Genomic DNA, 13125 nt, shown 5'->3' with positions numbered 1-13125 from the left:
TATATATATATTAATTATAATAGAGGTCAAAACACTTCAACAAAAATTCATTTAAAATCTAATATTTCAAATGCTTTTTAATAATGATTGTAAAATTTTCAACATGTGTTACTTAATTGATTGATTAATAAAAATATTAATGTTTTGAAACTCTTAACTCTTAAACTTATATTATTTAATCTGTTAGTTAACTAAAATATTTTTCCTACATAAGGATAACATTTTTATGTTTGGTTACTCATATTTGTTTATGTAATTAGAAAACAAGGTATACATAGAATGACTACTTCAATTTCACATAGGAATCGATACCACTAGAGAGTTATGTTGTTTTTAACCGATGATAGGAGATCCACATACCTTTTTTAATTATTTATATTAATGTATGGTAATATCTATTTTATATTTTTATTCACCTTAATTTTTTAGGTACAAATTAAGGAAGAAGATTGTCGGCGCACCAACATAAAGTCAAACGTACGCCTTGCAAAATATGTAATTAAAATTAAACATCATATTTACTAATCGACTTATTTTAAAACTTTTGATGACATTTATGTATAATGATATATTTTGTATGACTTCATTCTTAATTTCAATATTTGAAAGTTCATATATGAAACCTTGGATGTTTTGGTGTAATATAAATAGTGTAATACAAAGTTTATTAGTTCAATAGTGTTTATTAATAGCTCATTCAAAACAACTTATTTTTTATTTTATCCAAAAAAAATTATTATCGGACATAAGAAAAATAGATTATATTACTGTTATACAAAAACTTATAATATATATTGGATATTATAAAAGTAAAAGTAAAGTTTATAAGGTATGGACTATATTAGATAGTATCAAAATATAAATTGATAGATTTTTATGTTATTTGATAATTCGGTTAATGCCCAAAACATGACTAAAATTGTAAATTTCAAACATATTTCTATTTTTTCTCATAATTATTTTAACCATTTAAATGTATTATTACGCAACGCGTAAGATTACGTCTAGTATATATATATATATATATATATATATATATATATATATATATATATATATATATAATAGAAGAGTAATTAATCATACATATATAATATATATAACTTCATCATATATAATATTAGTAACTACTATTTTTAAAATAATATAAATATGATGACATGGACTTGCAAAGGAACTTGCACAAGTTGAAAGATAAATGCATATGTGGGATGTCAAACCCATTTGCAAGAGCTTTGCAATGACCGATGCAGATGCTCTTAGTTGTAACATATACTAACTATTATTTATATGTTTTTTTTAACGAAAATCATATCAACCAATCCGGTATTATTCTTCATTTTTTTATTATACATAAATCATCCAAATTATAAAAATACTTTCTCGACCCTTTTGATTTTTGACCAACCACCCAAACATTTATTTCATTTAAAACTTTAATTTTTTATGACCAATTATCATGCATAAATATCATGTTTATATATGAGATTTTATATTTAGCATTGTCTTTTAATGTATAATACCTATTATTTATAGTTTTTTTTTCGCAAAAATCATATTAACCAACTGGTTAGACAGATCATTCTTCTTTTTTTTTTTTTTTTTTTTTTTTTTTTTTTTTAAAGTTTTAACCAACATAAGATTTTTTTTTCCAACCACATTTTTTTTTTCAAAACATCTGGCCTTTTCTCAAAATGGTTCGGTTGTTTGATTTTTTGGATTTTTATTTTGTTTTGTCATTGGAATTTTTTTAACTCATCTTTGAGTACAATCCAATTATATATATATATATATATATATATATATATATATATATATATATATATATATATATATATATATATATATATATAAAATAACAAGTCTTCTGGTACTTATATTATCGTTTTTTATTACTAAATTTTGAGGGCCACATTTTTTTGTTTGCCTCTGGCCTCAAATCATCTTGGGATGGCCCCGGTGACTAGGGTTAGACAAAAACAATGTTGAGTGAACCGAATGAAAATAGTGGCTGACGGTGGCCGATGGAGGTGGAGACTGAAGGGATCAAGGGATAGGGAAGGAATTAGGATTTGTGCCTGTGGATGTCATCGCAACATATGGCTTCTTAATCAACAGGATATCGTCAATGTTGGAAGAAGAAAATGTCGTCACCGGAGACAACCTGGGGGTTAGTTGTTACATATCACACAAATATATAATTTATAATTTATAATATTTTACTAATATTAATAATTTCTCCATAACAAGAAAATGGTCATAATATACCACTGACCGAAAGTCTCAAACTCAAAACTCAAACCACAATCACTACACTTATTATGCGGCTTTTAATGTGTTACCAATATCAATAACAAAGCGATAACGGACATCAGTTTTTGCAAGACGCTCCATTGCAGTGTTGATATATTCAATGGGAATGAGTTCAATCGCTGCCGTTATATTATGTTTTGCTGCAAATTCAATCATCTCCTGTGTCTCTTTTATCCCCCCTATCAAACTTCCTCCCACCATCTTCCTACCTGTCGCATGCATCATCAAGCCTCATTAATATTTCTTATTCACACAAAACTCCCTCACCACATTTTAATGAATGAATTCAGGAAAAAAAAAAAAAGATTCATACCAAAAAGCAAAGGGAAAGCAGGTAGCTCATACGGCTTGGTTGGACCACCAACCAAAACCAGTTTACCATTAGGCTTTAACAGAGCAATCAAAGGCACAAGAGGATGATCAGCAGAAACAGTGTCAATAATTCCATCCATAGAACCCACTCCACTCTGCATCTGGGCTTGATCACGACTCACCAAGAAAGAATCAGCACCAAAAGTATTAATGGCTTCTTCCTTTTTCTCGGGACTTGTGCTGATCACAGTAACCTTAACACCAAGAGCTTTAAGAAACTTAACAGCAACATGACCCAACCCACCAAGCCCAACCACACCAACATGCATCCCAGGCTTATCGAGCCCATAATATCGAATTGGGCTGTAAACAGTGATTCCAGCACACAGCAGAGGCGCACCACCATCAAGTGGGTAGTCTTTAGGCCATGTGACGACGAAGTGTTCGTTGGCTACCATGTGGTCGGAGTAACCACCGTAGGTTACCATAGAAGAGTCATTGTAGGTTTGTACCATTTTTGGGCAGTATTGCTCTTGATCTGCACCACATTGATCGCATGAATGGCAACACCCGACCATACAACCCACCCCGACTTTGTCTCCTACTTTGACTTTTTTGACCTTGCTGCCCACTTCAGTCACCACACCCACAATCTCATGTCTGCAACGATCGACAAAAAACAGTAGTAATTGAGAAACTATTTGTTACAAGTTAAAGGTATGTAAGTAAATGAATAATTAACCCTAATCGTACATATGAAATGGAGGAAGGATTAATTAGTAAAATTACCCAGGGATCATGGGATACTTGGCGTTGTGCCATTCATTTCTGACAGAGTGAAGATCAGAGTGACAGACTCCACAGTACAACACTTTGAACCTCACGTCTTCATCCCCTGTTTCCCTATGTAATCATCATTCATCACAGATTGGACATGAGTTAGAAAAAAAATTATGCATGCTTATAATACGAACAAACTCGTTGATTATTGGTATATAGCGATAGGTATCAGATATTACTTGAGCTCAGGTGTAATTATCGACGATTTAGCGTCATAATCAAACAGTTTACAGAACAAGAAAAAAAAAAGGTGCTTCAGACTGTTAAGCGTCCAAAGTAAAATAATAATCATATTAACAAAAACGTCGTAATTACTCGAAAAGTCTAGAAAGTTATATGAATATTCACTATAAAACAAAAAGATATTCCGATCAACTTGGAACTCGACAAAAAGAATTTTACTAATCATTCACTAATTTAGTATTGAAGTTCCAAAAGAATATATCAGATCTGTGAATTGTATATACGTTCTAAAGTGTTAAAATAAAAAATTAAACCATAACAATCTACGTGAAAGGGAATAATAAACAAATTATACCTCCGGGAGAAGTTAATGGGGGAGAGTACGCCAGAAGTGTCTCTGGCGGCGTAGCCCAAGGCCTTAACAGCATGCTCCGTCTCAGGTGAACTCCCCATCGGCGATTACTGTGACTGTGTGTGTTTTCCGATGAAATGTGTGATAGAAAAAAGTGAATGCAAATGTGTATGTGTGTTTAATTTGATAGAGAAATGGTGCGTTGCGCTATTGGGAATATATGGTTGAGCAGTGTCCATTGAGTTACAGTGAAAAGGTAATGCTAACGTAACAGATGATGTACAGAAGTCATACGGATTTAGTTGCTAACGTCACAGATGACGAACTCTGATACGGAAACCCCCGATAGGGGTCACCTGTGTTATTCGTGAGAAATTATATTTTATGTCCTTACATTAAAATCGAATCTTCATTTTTGGAAGTATATATTATGTCTTTATTGTTTTATAATATTTATTTTTAGAAATTATAATCCTTAATTAAATAATTTCTATAAATCATTTTTACAAAAAACAATAAAGACATAATATATGCTTCCAAAATGAATATTCGATTTCAATGTAGTTTTACCGTAAATTTGATAGTGATCAAAAGGCTTTGTCACATCTCTATAAAATAATTAAATATTTATCTAAGTTACTTGAAAATATTATAATTTCAGTTAGTTTTTCACTGTAATTCATTATAAAGATTTACCCATAAGCAAAACAGGATCCTAATAGGAAGTCACAATGGTTAAAATTTGATTTCTAGAATCTTTGCAATTGATATTAATTTCTAAAGATTAATGACCGATATGATATTTAATAAATGATATTCAACATCATTTCATATTTTTAGAAGTTTTTATGAAAATAATATGATCGTTTCCAAAAATAAAATCTTTAAATGAAAATTATATTATATAATTAAATAACAAATATATTTTTTTTTTATTTAACACTAACTTTTAATTGTTACCTAAGATATAAAGTCATTTTGACACTGCCCGAAAACATGTCATGTCATTAATTTTTCTTTTTGTGCCCATACAATTCCATTAGAATTTGAGAAGGAGTCAATAAAATTTCCCGTTAATGATGTTAACAATGGTGAAGATTAGAAAATAGCTAGTGTAACATGAGGGAGTACTTTCTCAATCAATTACACATTCGCATTTACATTTTCTATCACACGTTTCACCCAAGAACACACACAGTGATTGCCGATGGGGAGTAAATCACCTGAGACGGAACATCCTGTTAAGGCCTTGGGCTACGCCGCTAGAGACACTTCTGGCGTACTCTCCCCCATTAACTTCTCCCGGAGGTTTAATCTGTTTATTCCCATTTACGTAGATTGTTAATTTGTTATATGGTTTAGTTTCTTCATAGCTTTCAAGAGAAAGAAACAATACACAGATCTGATAATTCCGTCGCATGTTTAATAATAAAGCTCTGAATGCGTCGTAGAATTACTTTCCTCAGAGATTTCGATGTTGATCGGGACATCTTTTGTTTTCTAGCGAATAGTTAATTTCTTGACTTTTCAAGTAATTTTGACATTTTTTTGCTATTATTATATTGTTATATATTTTGCTTTGGCACTCCAAAGTCTATATGATTCTGAACATGACGTAACTTTTTTAAGTTTTGGGGTTAATAGCTATGATCATCAAATGCATTTAAATATAATAATTGAGCATGTAATGTTTGTATTGTATCATCAAAAGATAGTGTATGCAAGTTTTAACAATATTATATACTTTGAACGACATCTTTACGTATTAAATTTAGGACTTCAACATTGATGTTGTGAATACGTGAGCATTAACTGATGAGTTACTTCGTGTTATAAAAATTCATAATTTTCTGTAACCCGTTGTCAATTTGTGGTGAATAATGATTACAGGAAAACTGGAGATGAAGACGTAAGATTCAAAGTGTTGTACTGTGGAGTCTGCCACACTGATCTTCACTTTGTCAAGAATGAATGGAACAACACCAAGTACCCCGTGATCCCTGGGTATATATCCCTCCATTTCATATGTTATACTGATTATTCCTTTGCTACTTTTTAGTACAAAATCAATATATCTAAAGCTATTACTAATTAGTGGTTTTCCTTACAGACATGAGATTGTGGGTGTGGTGACTGAGGTGGGCAGCAAGGTCAAAAAAGTCAAAGTAGGAGACCATGTCGGGGTGGGTTGTATCGTCGGGTGTTGCCATTCATGCAATCAATGTGGTGCAAATCAAGAACAATACTGCTCAAAAATGGTACACACATATAATGACTCTTCTGTGGTAACCTACGGTGGTTACTCTAACCACATGGTAGCCAATGAACACTTCATCGTCATATGGCCCAAAGACTACCCACTTGATGGTGGTGCGCCTCTTCTGTGTGCTGGAATCACTGTTTACAGCCCAATCCGATACTATGGGCTCGATAAGCCTGGGATGCATGTTGGTGTGGTAGGTCTTGGTGGGTTGGGTCATGTAGCTGTTAAGTTTCTTAAAGCTCTTGGTGTTAAGGTTACTGTGATCAGCACAAGTCCCAAGAAAAAAGAAGAAGCCATTAATACTTTTGGAGCTGATTCTTTCTTAGTAAGCCGTGATCAAGCCCAGATGCAGAGTGGAGTGGGTTCTATGGATGGAATTATTGACACTGTTTCTGCTGATCATCCTCTTGTGCCTTTGATTAGTCTCTTAAAGCCTAATGGCAAATTGGTTTTGGTTGGTGCCCCAACTAAGCCATATGAGCTACCTGCTTTCCCCTTGCTTTTTGGTATGAACATTATAACAACAAATTAATGTGGCGATTAAATTGTTTGAATTATAAAGAAATAACATGGTTTGATGATGGCAGGTAGGAAGATGGTGGGAGGTAGTTTCATAGGGGGGATAAAGGAGACACAAGAGATGATTGAATTTGCAGCAAAACATAATATAACGGCAGCGATTGAACGCATTCCTATTGAATATATCAACACTGCAATGGAGCGTCTTCAGAAATCTGACGTTCGTTATCGCTTTGTTATTGACATTGGTAACACATTAAAAGCCGCATAATCTCATAGTGATTAGCTCCCCGTTGTTCAGAAGAACGATCTTCGGAGTCAACGTATTTCAAATACCAGACCCATTTCTAACCGACCGAATTTCCGATATTCGTCAAAAAAAAATCAGGGAAAATGAAAATTCAAAATAATTTTTCCGATTTTCGTAAAATAAAAAAAATAAAAAAAATAAAAAAATAAAAAATAAATAAAACGTTCAGAGCACGCGATGTCGTTCGAAAATGTGAGGGTGGTCATTTCCGAAATTTGCAAAAAAGTTGGGTTATTTCCTTATATATATTTATGGAATGTGATCGTGTTGGTGATTCTCTTTAAAATAAATGTATACCAAGTAAGGTAGGGTTCAATATTTTAAATTTAGTTGTATTTTCCTAATATTTTCATTATACTTTTGTTAAAGTTTTCTTAGTAGATATTTAAGATAAATAGATATACATATTAATAATTTGATTTATTTGAAATACTCAATAATAGTTAGATGATAATCTGATAAAACTGAACTGATTGAAAAGTAAGTGAATAGGATGAGATCAGTTTTTGTTGGATTTGTAATTCTACATTCAAAAATTTGGAACCGATCCAATTGAGTTACAATGTATATTTATTGTTTGCTCATAGTTAGATGATAATTTGATAAAAACTGAACTAATTGGATAGTAAGTGAATAGGATGAGATTAGTTTTTGTTGGCTTTGTAATTCTACATCCAAAATTTTGGAACCGATACAATTGAGTTACAATGTATATTTATTGGTTGGATAGCTCGGTTAAATTTTGTATAACCTAAATAGATAATTAAATAATCATAGCTCGGTTAAATAAATGTATTCCAAAAAGGTAGGTTTCAAAATTAAGTTGTATTTCCCTAATTTTTTCATTATAATTTTGTTTAAATTTCTTAATAGATATTTAAGATAAGTAGCTATACATATTAATAAGTTGATTTATTTGAAATACTCAACAATATTAGATGATAATTTGATATTAATTGGATAAATAATCTCAGAGTGATGATTATTAAGGTCAAGAATAGTTTATATTTTCAAAAGATATAAGTCGGTCTAGATTTAATTCAGCTATTTTTAAGACAAATTTAATAAAATTATTATAGATATGTCTTAGATAGCTTTTCAGGACTTAAAATCCATGAATACATCTTTGCTATTCATGAATCATGAGCTCCATTGACAACCAAAACTTGTTGCCAATCTCTTGCTCAAGAACAAGGATTCACATTGGCTAAGTGTAACGCCTAGATCCTTATATGTATTTTAAATCAAAATTTATTTACTTTTGTATAGAAACTTGATGAGTTGGAGCCCCCAAACTCGTCGAGTAGGAATGGAATTGGATGTGGGATGTAAAGTCTACTCAACTGTAACGCCCGTAGATTACGGCTAGTCAATTTAGAGACGATAAGCATCAAAAATGACTTTTTGATGGAAGATTATTTAGAAGGATTAATCTTAACCAAGTTGTCGTATATGTCACAAGGTTTCCGTGCATATAAAGAACGCCAAAATCCAAGTTATAACGAAGAAGTTATGACCTGTCGAAGTTTCGCGACAAAACCGACACGACCTAACGTGACCCAACGCGACGTAAATAGTGAATTTAAGGTAGATAGATATCTATCCTTAGTGATCTAAATGAGAGTCGAAGATTTCTTCGATAGTAGTCCAACGATAAAAAGACAGACGAAAACGGAGTTCAGATGAAGGAGTTATGAGTTTATAACGGAGTTTTCCTGTCCCGGCCTACTAAAGATAATATATAAGTAATACACTTATAATATATTAAAAATAAAGTCAAAATTAGCCAATAGAGTCTAAACGAGAGTTGTAGAGCATAATCTCACCTTCGCGTCGATATAAAGAACGTCGAAAACGGAGTTCGTATGCGAAAGTTATGAATTTCTGAAGTTCGGGGCGCGAAACCCCAAAACTGTCAGAGACCACGACGTGGCAAGTCTCCTGACACCTCCGGGAGGCCCCCAGATGCAACTTGGGATGACGCATGCAGTGACGACCAAGCCCACGACGTGGAAAAAGGTTGCCACGACGTGGCAAGGACCAAATTTTCCCTATAAATAGATTTGAAGGGCCAGACGTTTAGGGTTGCTATTTTCTCTCTTCTCTCTCCCGTTTTACCTCGATTTGCGTGCCAGAAGTACCCCGAAGCCCCGATATCATTCCCGAGTCCCGAAGCAAGATCCGAAGCCCCGAGAATCCCAAAGAGCGTGATTCCCGATCCAAAGCTCTGCCCGCGAGAAGTTCGATTTTTGTGAAGATCTTCCAGATCTGCGGAGAGATACTACTTCTACAAGCCGTAGTGCTGTCCGATCATCTTCTGATCAAGTGAGTGTGTGGTCACTTTCTTCTAACACATAAATATTAAGTATTTGCTATGAAATACGTGTTACGTGTATAATATTTTGTTGTTTATTTGAGATGATTGTGGAACGGGTGAATTATATAAGTTTTAATGAGTTAAACTATATATGTATTTTGTATCTAAAGATATGTTGGGTAGAACATGAGTAGATGAGGTTGTTGGTAGGTGATAAAATATGGGTTGGACCATGAGATAAAAGAATAAAGAGATAAACTTGTTTTAGATCTGGATGTATGGATCAGATCGAAAGGTTAGTTTTAGATCCCAGAGTATGGATCAGATCAAAAGGTTAGTTTTAGATCCGAGAGTATGGATCAGATCAAGAGATTAGTTTTAGATCCGAGAGTATGGATCAAATCAAGAGGTTAGTTTTAGATCCGGGAGTACGGATTATTTATTTTTGAATTACGTGTTCATTCGATAAGGTATCATGTGTATAGTCTCTTTCATAAACACGGGTATAATACAAGTATTGTTTGAATGTATTAAGTATATGCTTAGGAGAGTGTGTGGTTACTTTCTTCCAACACATAAATATGAAGTATTTGTTATAAAATACGTGCTATGTGGTTATATATTGTTGTTTATTTGAGATGAGTATGGAATGAATGTTTTATATAGTTTTTAAATGAGTTAAACTGTATATGTATTCCATATCTACAAATATGTTGGGTAGAACATGGGTAGATGAGATAGTTGGTATGTGATAAAATGATGAGGTATGAAAGATGATTAATAATGATATTGGCAGATGCACCAATTAGAGAATGACATAATGCTAGCAGATGTGCTCAAGCATAGTATTGGTAGATGCACCAAAGAGAGAGTGACATAATACTAGTAGATGCACTTAAGTATAGTATTGGTAGATGAACCTAAAAGAGCATGCCATAATGCTAGCAGATGCGCTTGAGAATAATATCAGTAGATGCACCAAGTAGTGAATGTCGTGATCTTGGCAGATGCGCCAAATAGAGATTGTCATAACAATAGCAGATGCGCTTATAGGGTAATCCTGGCAGATGCGCTTATGGGATAATGTCGGCAGATGCGCCAAATAGAGATTGTCATAATAATAGCAGATGCGCTTATAGGATAATCTTGGCAGATGCGCTTATAAGATAATGTCGGCAGATGCGCCTAAAAGAGAATTTCATAAACCTGGCAGTCACGCCTCATAGTGTATGACGTAATCCTGGCAGAGGCGCTTAAAGGATAATGTTGGCAGATGCGCCTTATGTAGCAATGGAAGTTTGTGTAAATTCCTTAGGTCAATCCTTAGGAATGAAGGAATGGCGAGTAGTTGAATTCCTAGGGTAAAATCCTAAGAAACATAATAGGGATGAGTAATTGAGTTGATTGTTTGATGGTTGAATATAATAATTGTATTATTGTGGGTTGAAAACCCTATATGCTCACCAGGCTCCCAAGCCTGACCCACTCAGTTTTCTTTGCATTACAGGTAATGGCACAAGAGTATAAGTTGGTGGACTTGACGAGAGATTTTGGATTATAGGCCAGTAGTTATGAATAACTGTTGTAAGGTCTATTTATTATTGTTTATGCTTTTGGTCTGTATCGGAACATGACATCCCGAGGTTTTATTATTTAATGAAAATATATTCTCTTTGAGAAACGTTTTGATAAATGGTTATCATATTTTATTTTGGGAACAAATTCCGCAACCGTTTTCTTTAAACGATCACTCTGATTTATAAAACAAAGCATAAACAAATCGGTATTTTCTGGCCGTGAAAATGGGGATGTCACAGTTTGAGAGCCCAAACTCGACGAGTAGGACTGGCAGAGTGAAACCCTAATTTTCAGGGTTTTGCACCCTATTTAAACACATTAACCTCCAAAGACTGACCTCATTTACAGCCTCCAAGTCCCAAACCCTAAATCTCGAAACCCTAATGCCTTGTGTGAGCTTGTGCGTCATTTTTTAGAGAAAACTTGTGCATTTGAAGCTTGTGGAAGAAGAAGAAGCTTGAGGACTCAAGAATAAGTGAGTAGATCCAGAAACTTCACTCCATTTGCAACATTCTCTAGTAAGCAAGTTTCAAACTTCCTTAATGATTACTTACATCTCTTCATCTTCACTTTATTGGGTTTTTGGTCAAAATATCTTGATCATTGGGAAATGGACGTCCCAATTGAGTGTATTTCCAGATCTAGGACCTTGAAGGGATTTCATAGCATAAATGTGCAAACATTATGGCCATTGAAGCCCCATACAAGCTTTAGGATGTCATTTTGGCCTTTTAAGCTCCAAAAGACCATGCATAGTGAGAAAGTCAGAGACTTTACAAGTTCATGTAGTGTCTAGGGTCTAGATCTCAGTTTGTATGCCTTAGCTTGAAGTCTTAATGGTTTTTGGATCAAGATCTAGGTCTTAAAGAGTTAAGGTTTGAGCTAAACCCATTAAGGAAGGCTATTAGCGGGTAAAGTTGGAAACTTTACCCTTAAAAGGACATTTTTAGTAGGTAGATGAAGCATGGAGCTTAGATCGGAAGGATATGAGCTTAATCTATTAAGATGGTTTAACTAACTGAAGAACTCATCGAGTTTGTAGTGGAACTCGACGAGTTAGGTCGAAGTGTCCCGATTATGTAAAGGGAAAAATCGACGAGTTCAAGGATGACTCGATGAGTTAATTGGAGAAGTCCTGATTCTGTGGATAGGAGGAACTCGACGGGTTGGAACGCGATTTCAGGGTTTATGATTCATGGAACTCGACGAGTTGATGGACCAACTCGGCGAGTTGAGTCAACCCAAAATGTTGACTTTGACCCGAATGCTGACTTTGACCAGGGTGTTGACTTTGACCAAAGTTGACCCTTAAGGGGTTATGAGTATGAAAGGGAAAATAAAGGAGATCTTTTATGTGTAGGAGTTTGAGTGGAGTTGATTTCAGAGCCGAGGACAGTTCAGCTACTTCACGACATTTGAGGTGAGTTACCTTCTAGTAGAAGTAGGTCGAAGGCACCAATGTCGGCCCACTAGTAGTTGATTATAATTGAGATGATTATCTTGGTGATAATTTTCTGGTATGCCACTATTTGTTGTGCTTTATGTGCTGGTATGTTATGATATTATCTGATAGTGGTACGAGGGGTGGAATAGACTTTGTTACCAGTCGAAAGGACTGAAGGGGTAGGCCAGCACCCAGATATGCTAGGCAGTATGTGATTTATGTATATTTGCTAGGATACTATGTGGTAGTGGTAGGGTGAAATAGTCCCCTATTAGCGGTTGAAAGAGACCGAAAGGGTAGGCCAACACTCAAATATGATAGGCAGTTATAGGTTGAAAGAGACCGTAGGGGTAGGCCAGCACCCAGATATGCTAAGTAGTATGTTATTGTACGGTATGTGGTATGATGGGGGAACTCACTAAGCTTTGTGCTTACGGTTTACAGTTTTGGTTTCAGGTACTTCCTCTTCAAAGGGAAAGGAGCTGACATGATTGCAGCACATCACACCAGGATTTCTGCACATAAGATCTTTGGGATTTACACTCTGATGTTGTTTTATCATGACATGTTTTGACTATTGATGCTTTGATTTTGCTACAAGTTGATACTATGGTTGTTTTCAGACAAATGGTTTTATAATTAGTATATTAAAAATGAAACTTTTGGTCGTAAATTTTGGGATGTTACACTAAGC

General features: G+C 34.2%; 2 protein-coding genes across 2 annotated transcripts; one reads left to right on the top strand and one right to left on the bottom strand.

Annotated features, from left to right (window-relative positions):
- Positions 1-2198: 2198 nt before the first annotated feature.
- On the bottom strand, positions 2199-4205 carry LOC145101613 (putative mannitol dehydrogenase). The gene is made up of 4 exons (XM_079038847.1): positions 4004-4205; positions 3415-3528; positions 2627-3285; positions 2199-2522 (listed from the first exon to the last, which is right to left on the bottom strand). Exons 1-4 carry the CDS (start codon positions 4099-4101, stop codon positions 2320-2322), a joined length of 1074 nt encoding a protein of 357 aa, XP_078894973.1. The 5' UTR covers positions 4102-4205; the 3' UTR covers positions 2199-2319.
- A 962-nt stretch (positions 4206-5167) lies between these two features.
- Positions 5168-7412, top strand: LOC145101612 (putative mannitol dehydrogenase). Its single transcript, XM_079038846.1, has 4 exons — positions 5168-5308; positions 5891-6004; positions 6111-6769; positions 6851-7412. Exons 1-4 carry the CDS (start codon positions 5208-5210, stop codon positions 7051-7053), a joined length of 1077 nt encoding a protein of 358 aa, XP_078894972.1. The 5' UTR covers positions 5168-5207; the 3' UTR covers positions 7054-7412.
- Positions 7413-13125: the final 5713 nt, after the last annotated feature.

Source organism: Lactuca serriola, chromosome 4 (genome assembly GCF_051521515.1).
Source record: "Lactuca serriola cultivar US96UC23 chromosome 4, Lser_US96UC23_V15, whole genome shotgun sequence".
In the NCBI taxonomy this organism is placed as follows: domain Eukaryota; kingdom Viridiplantae; phylum Streptophyta; class Magnoliopsida; order Asterales; family Asteraceae; genus Lactuca; species Lactuca serriola.
This window is presented reverse-complemented; position numbering and strand designations above follow the sequence as displayed.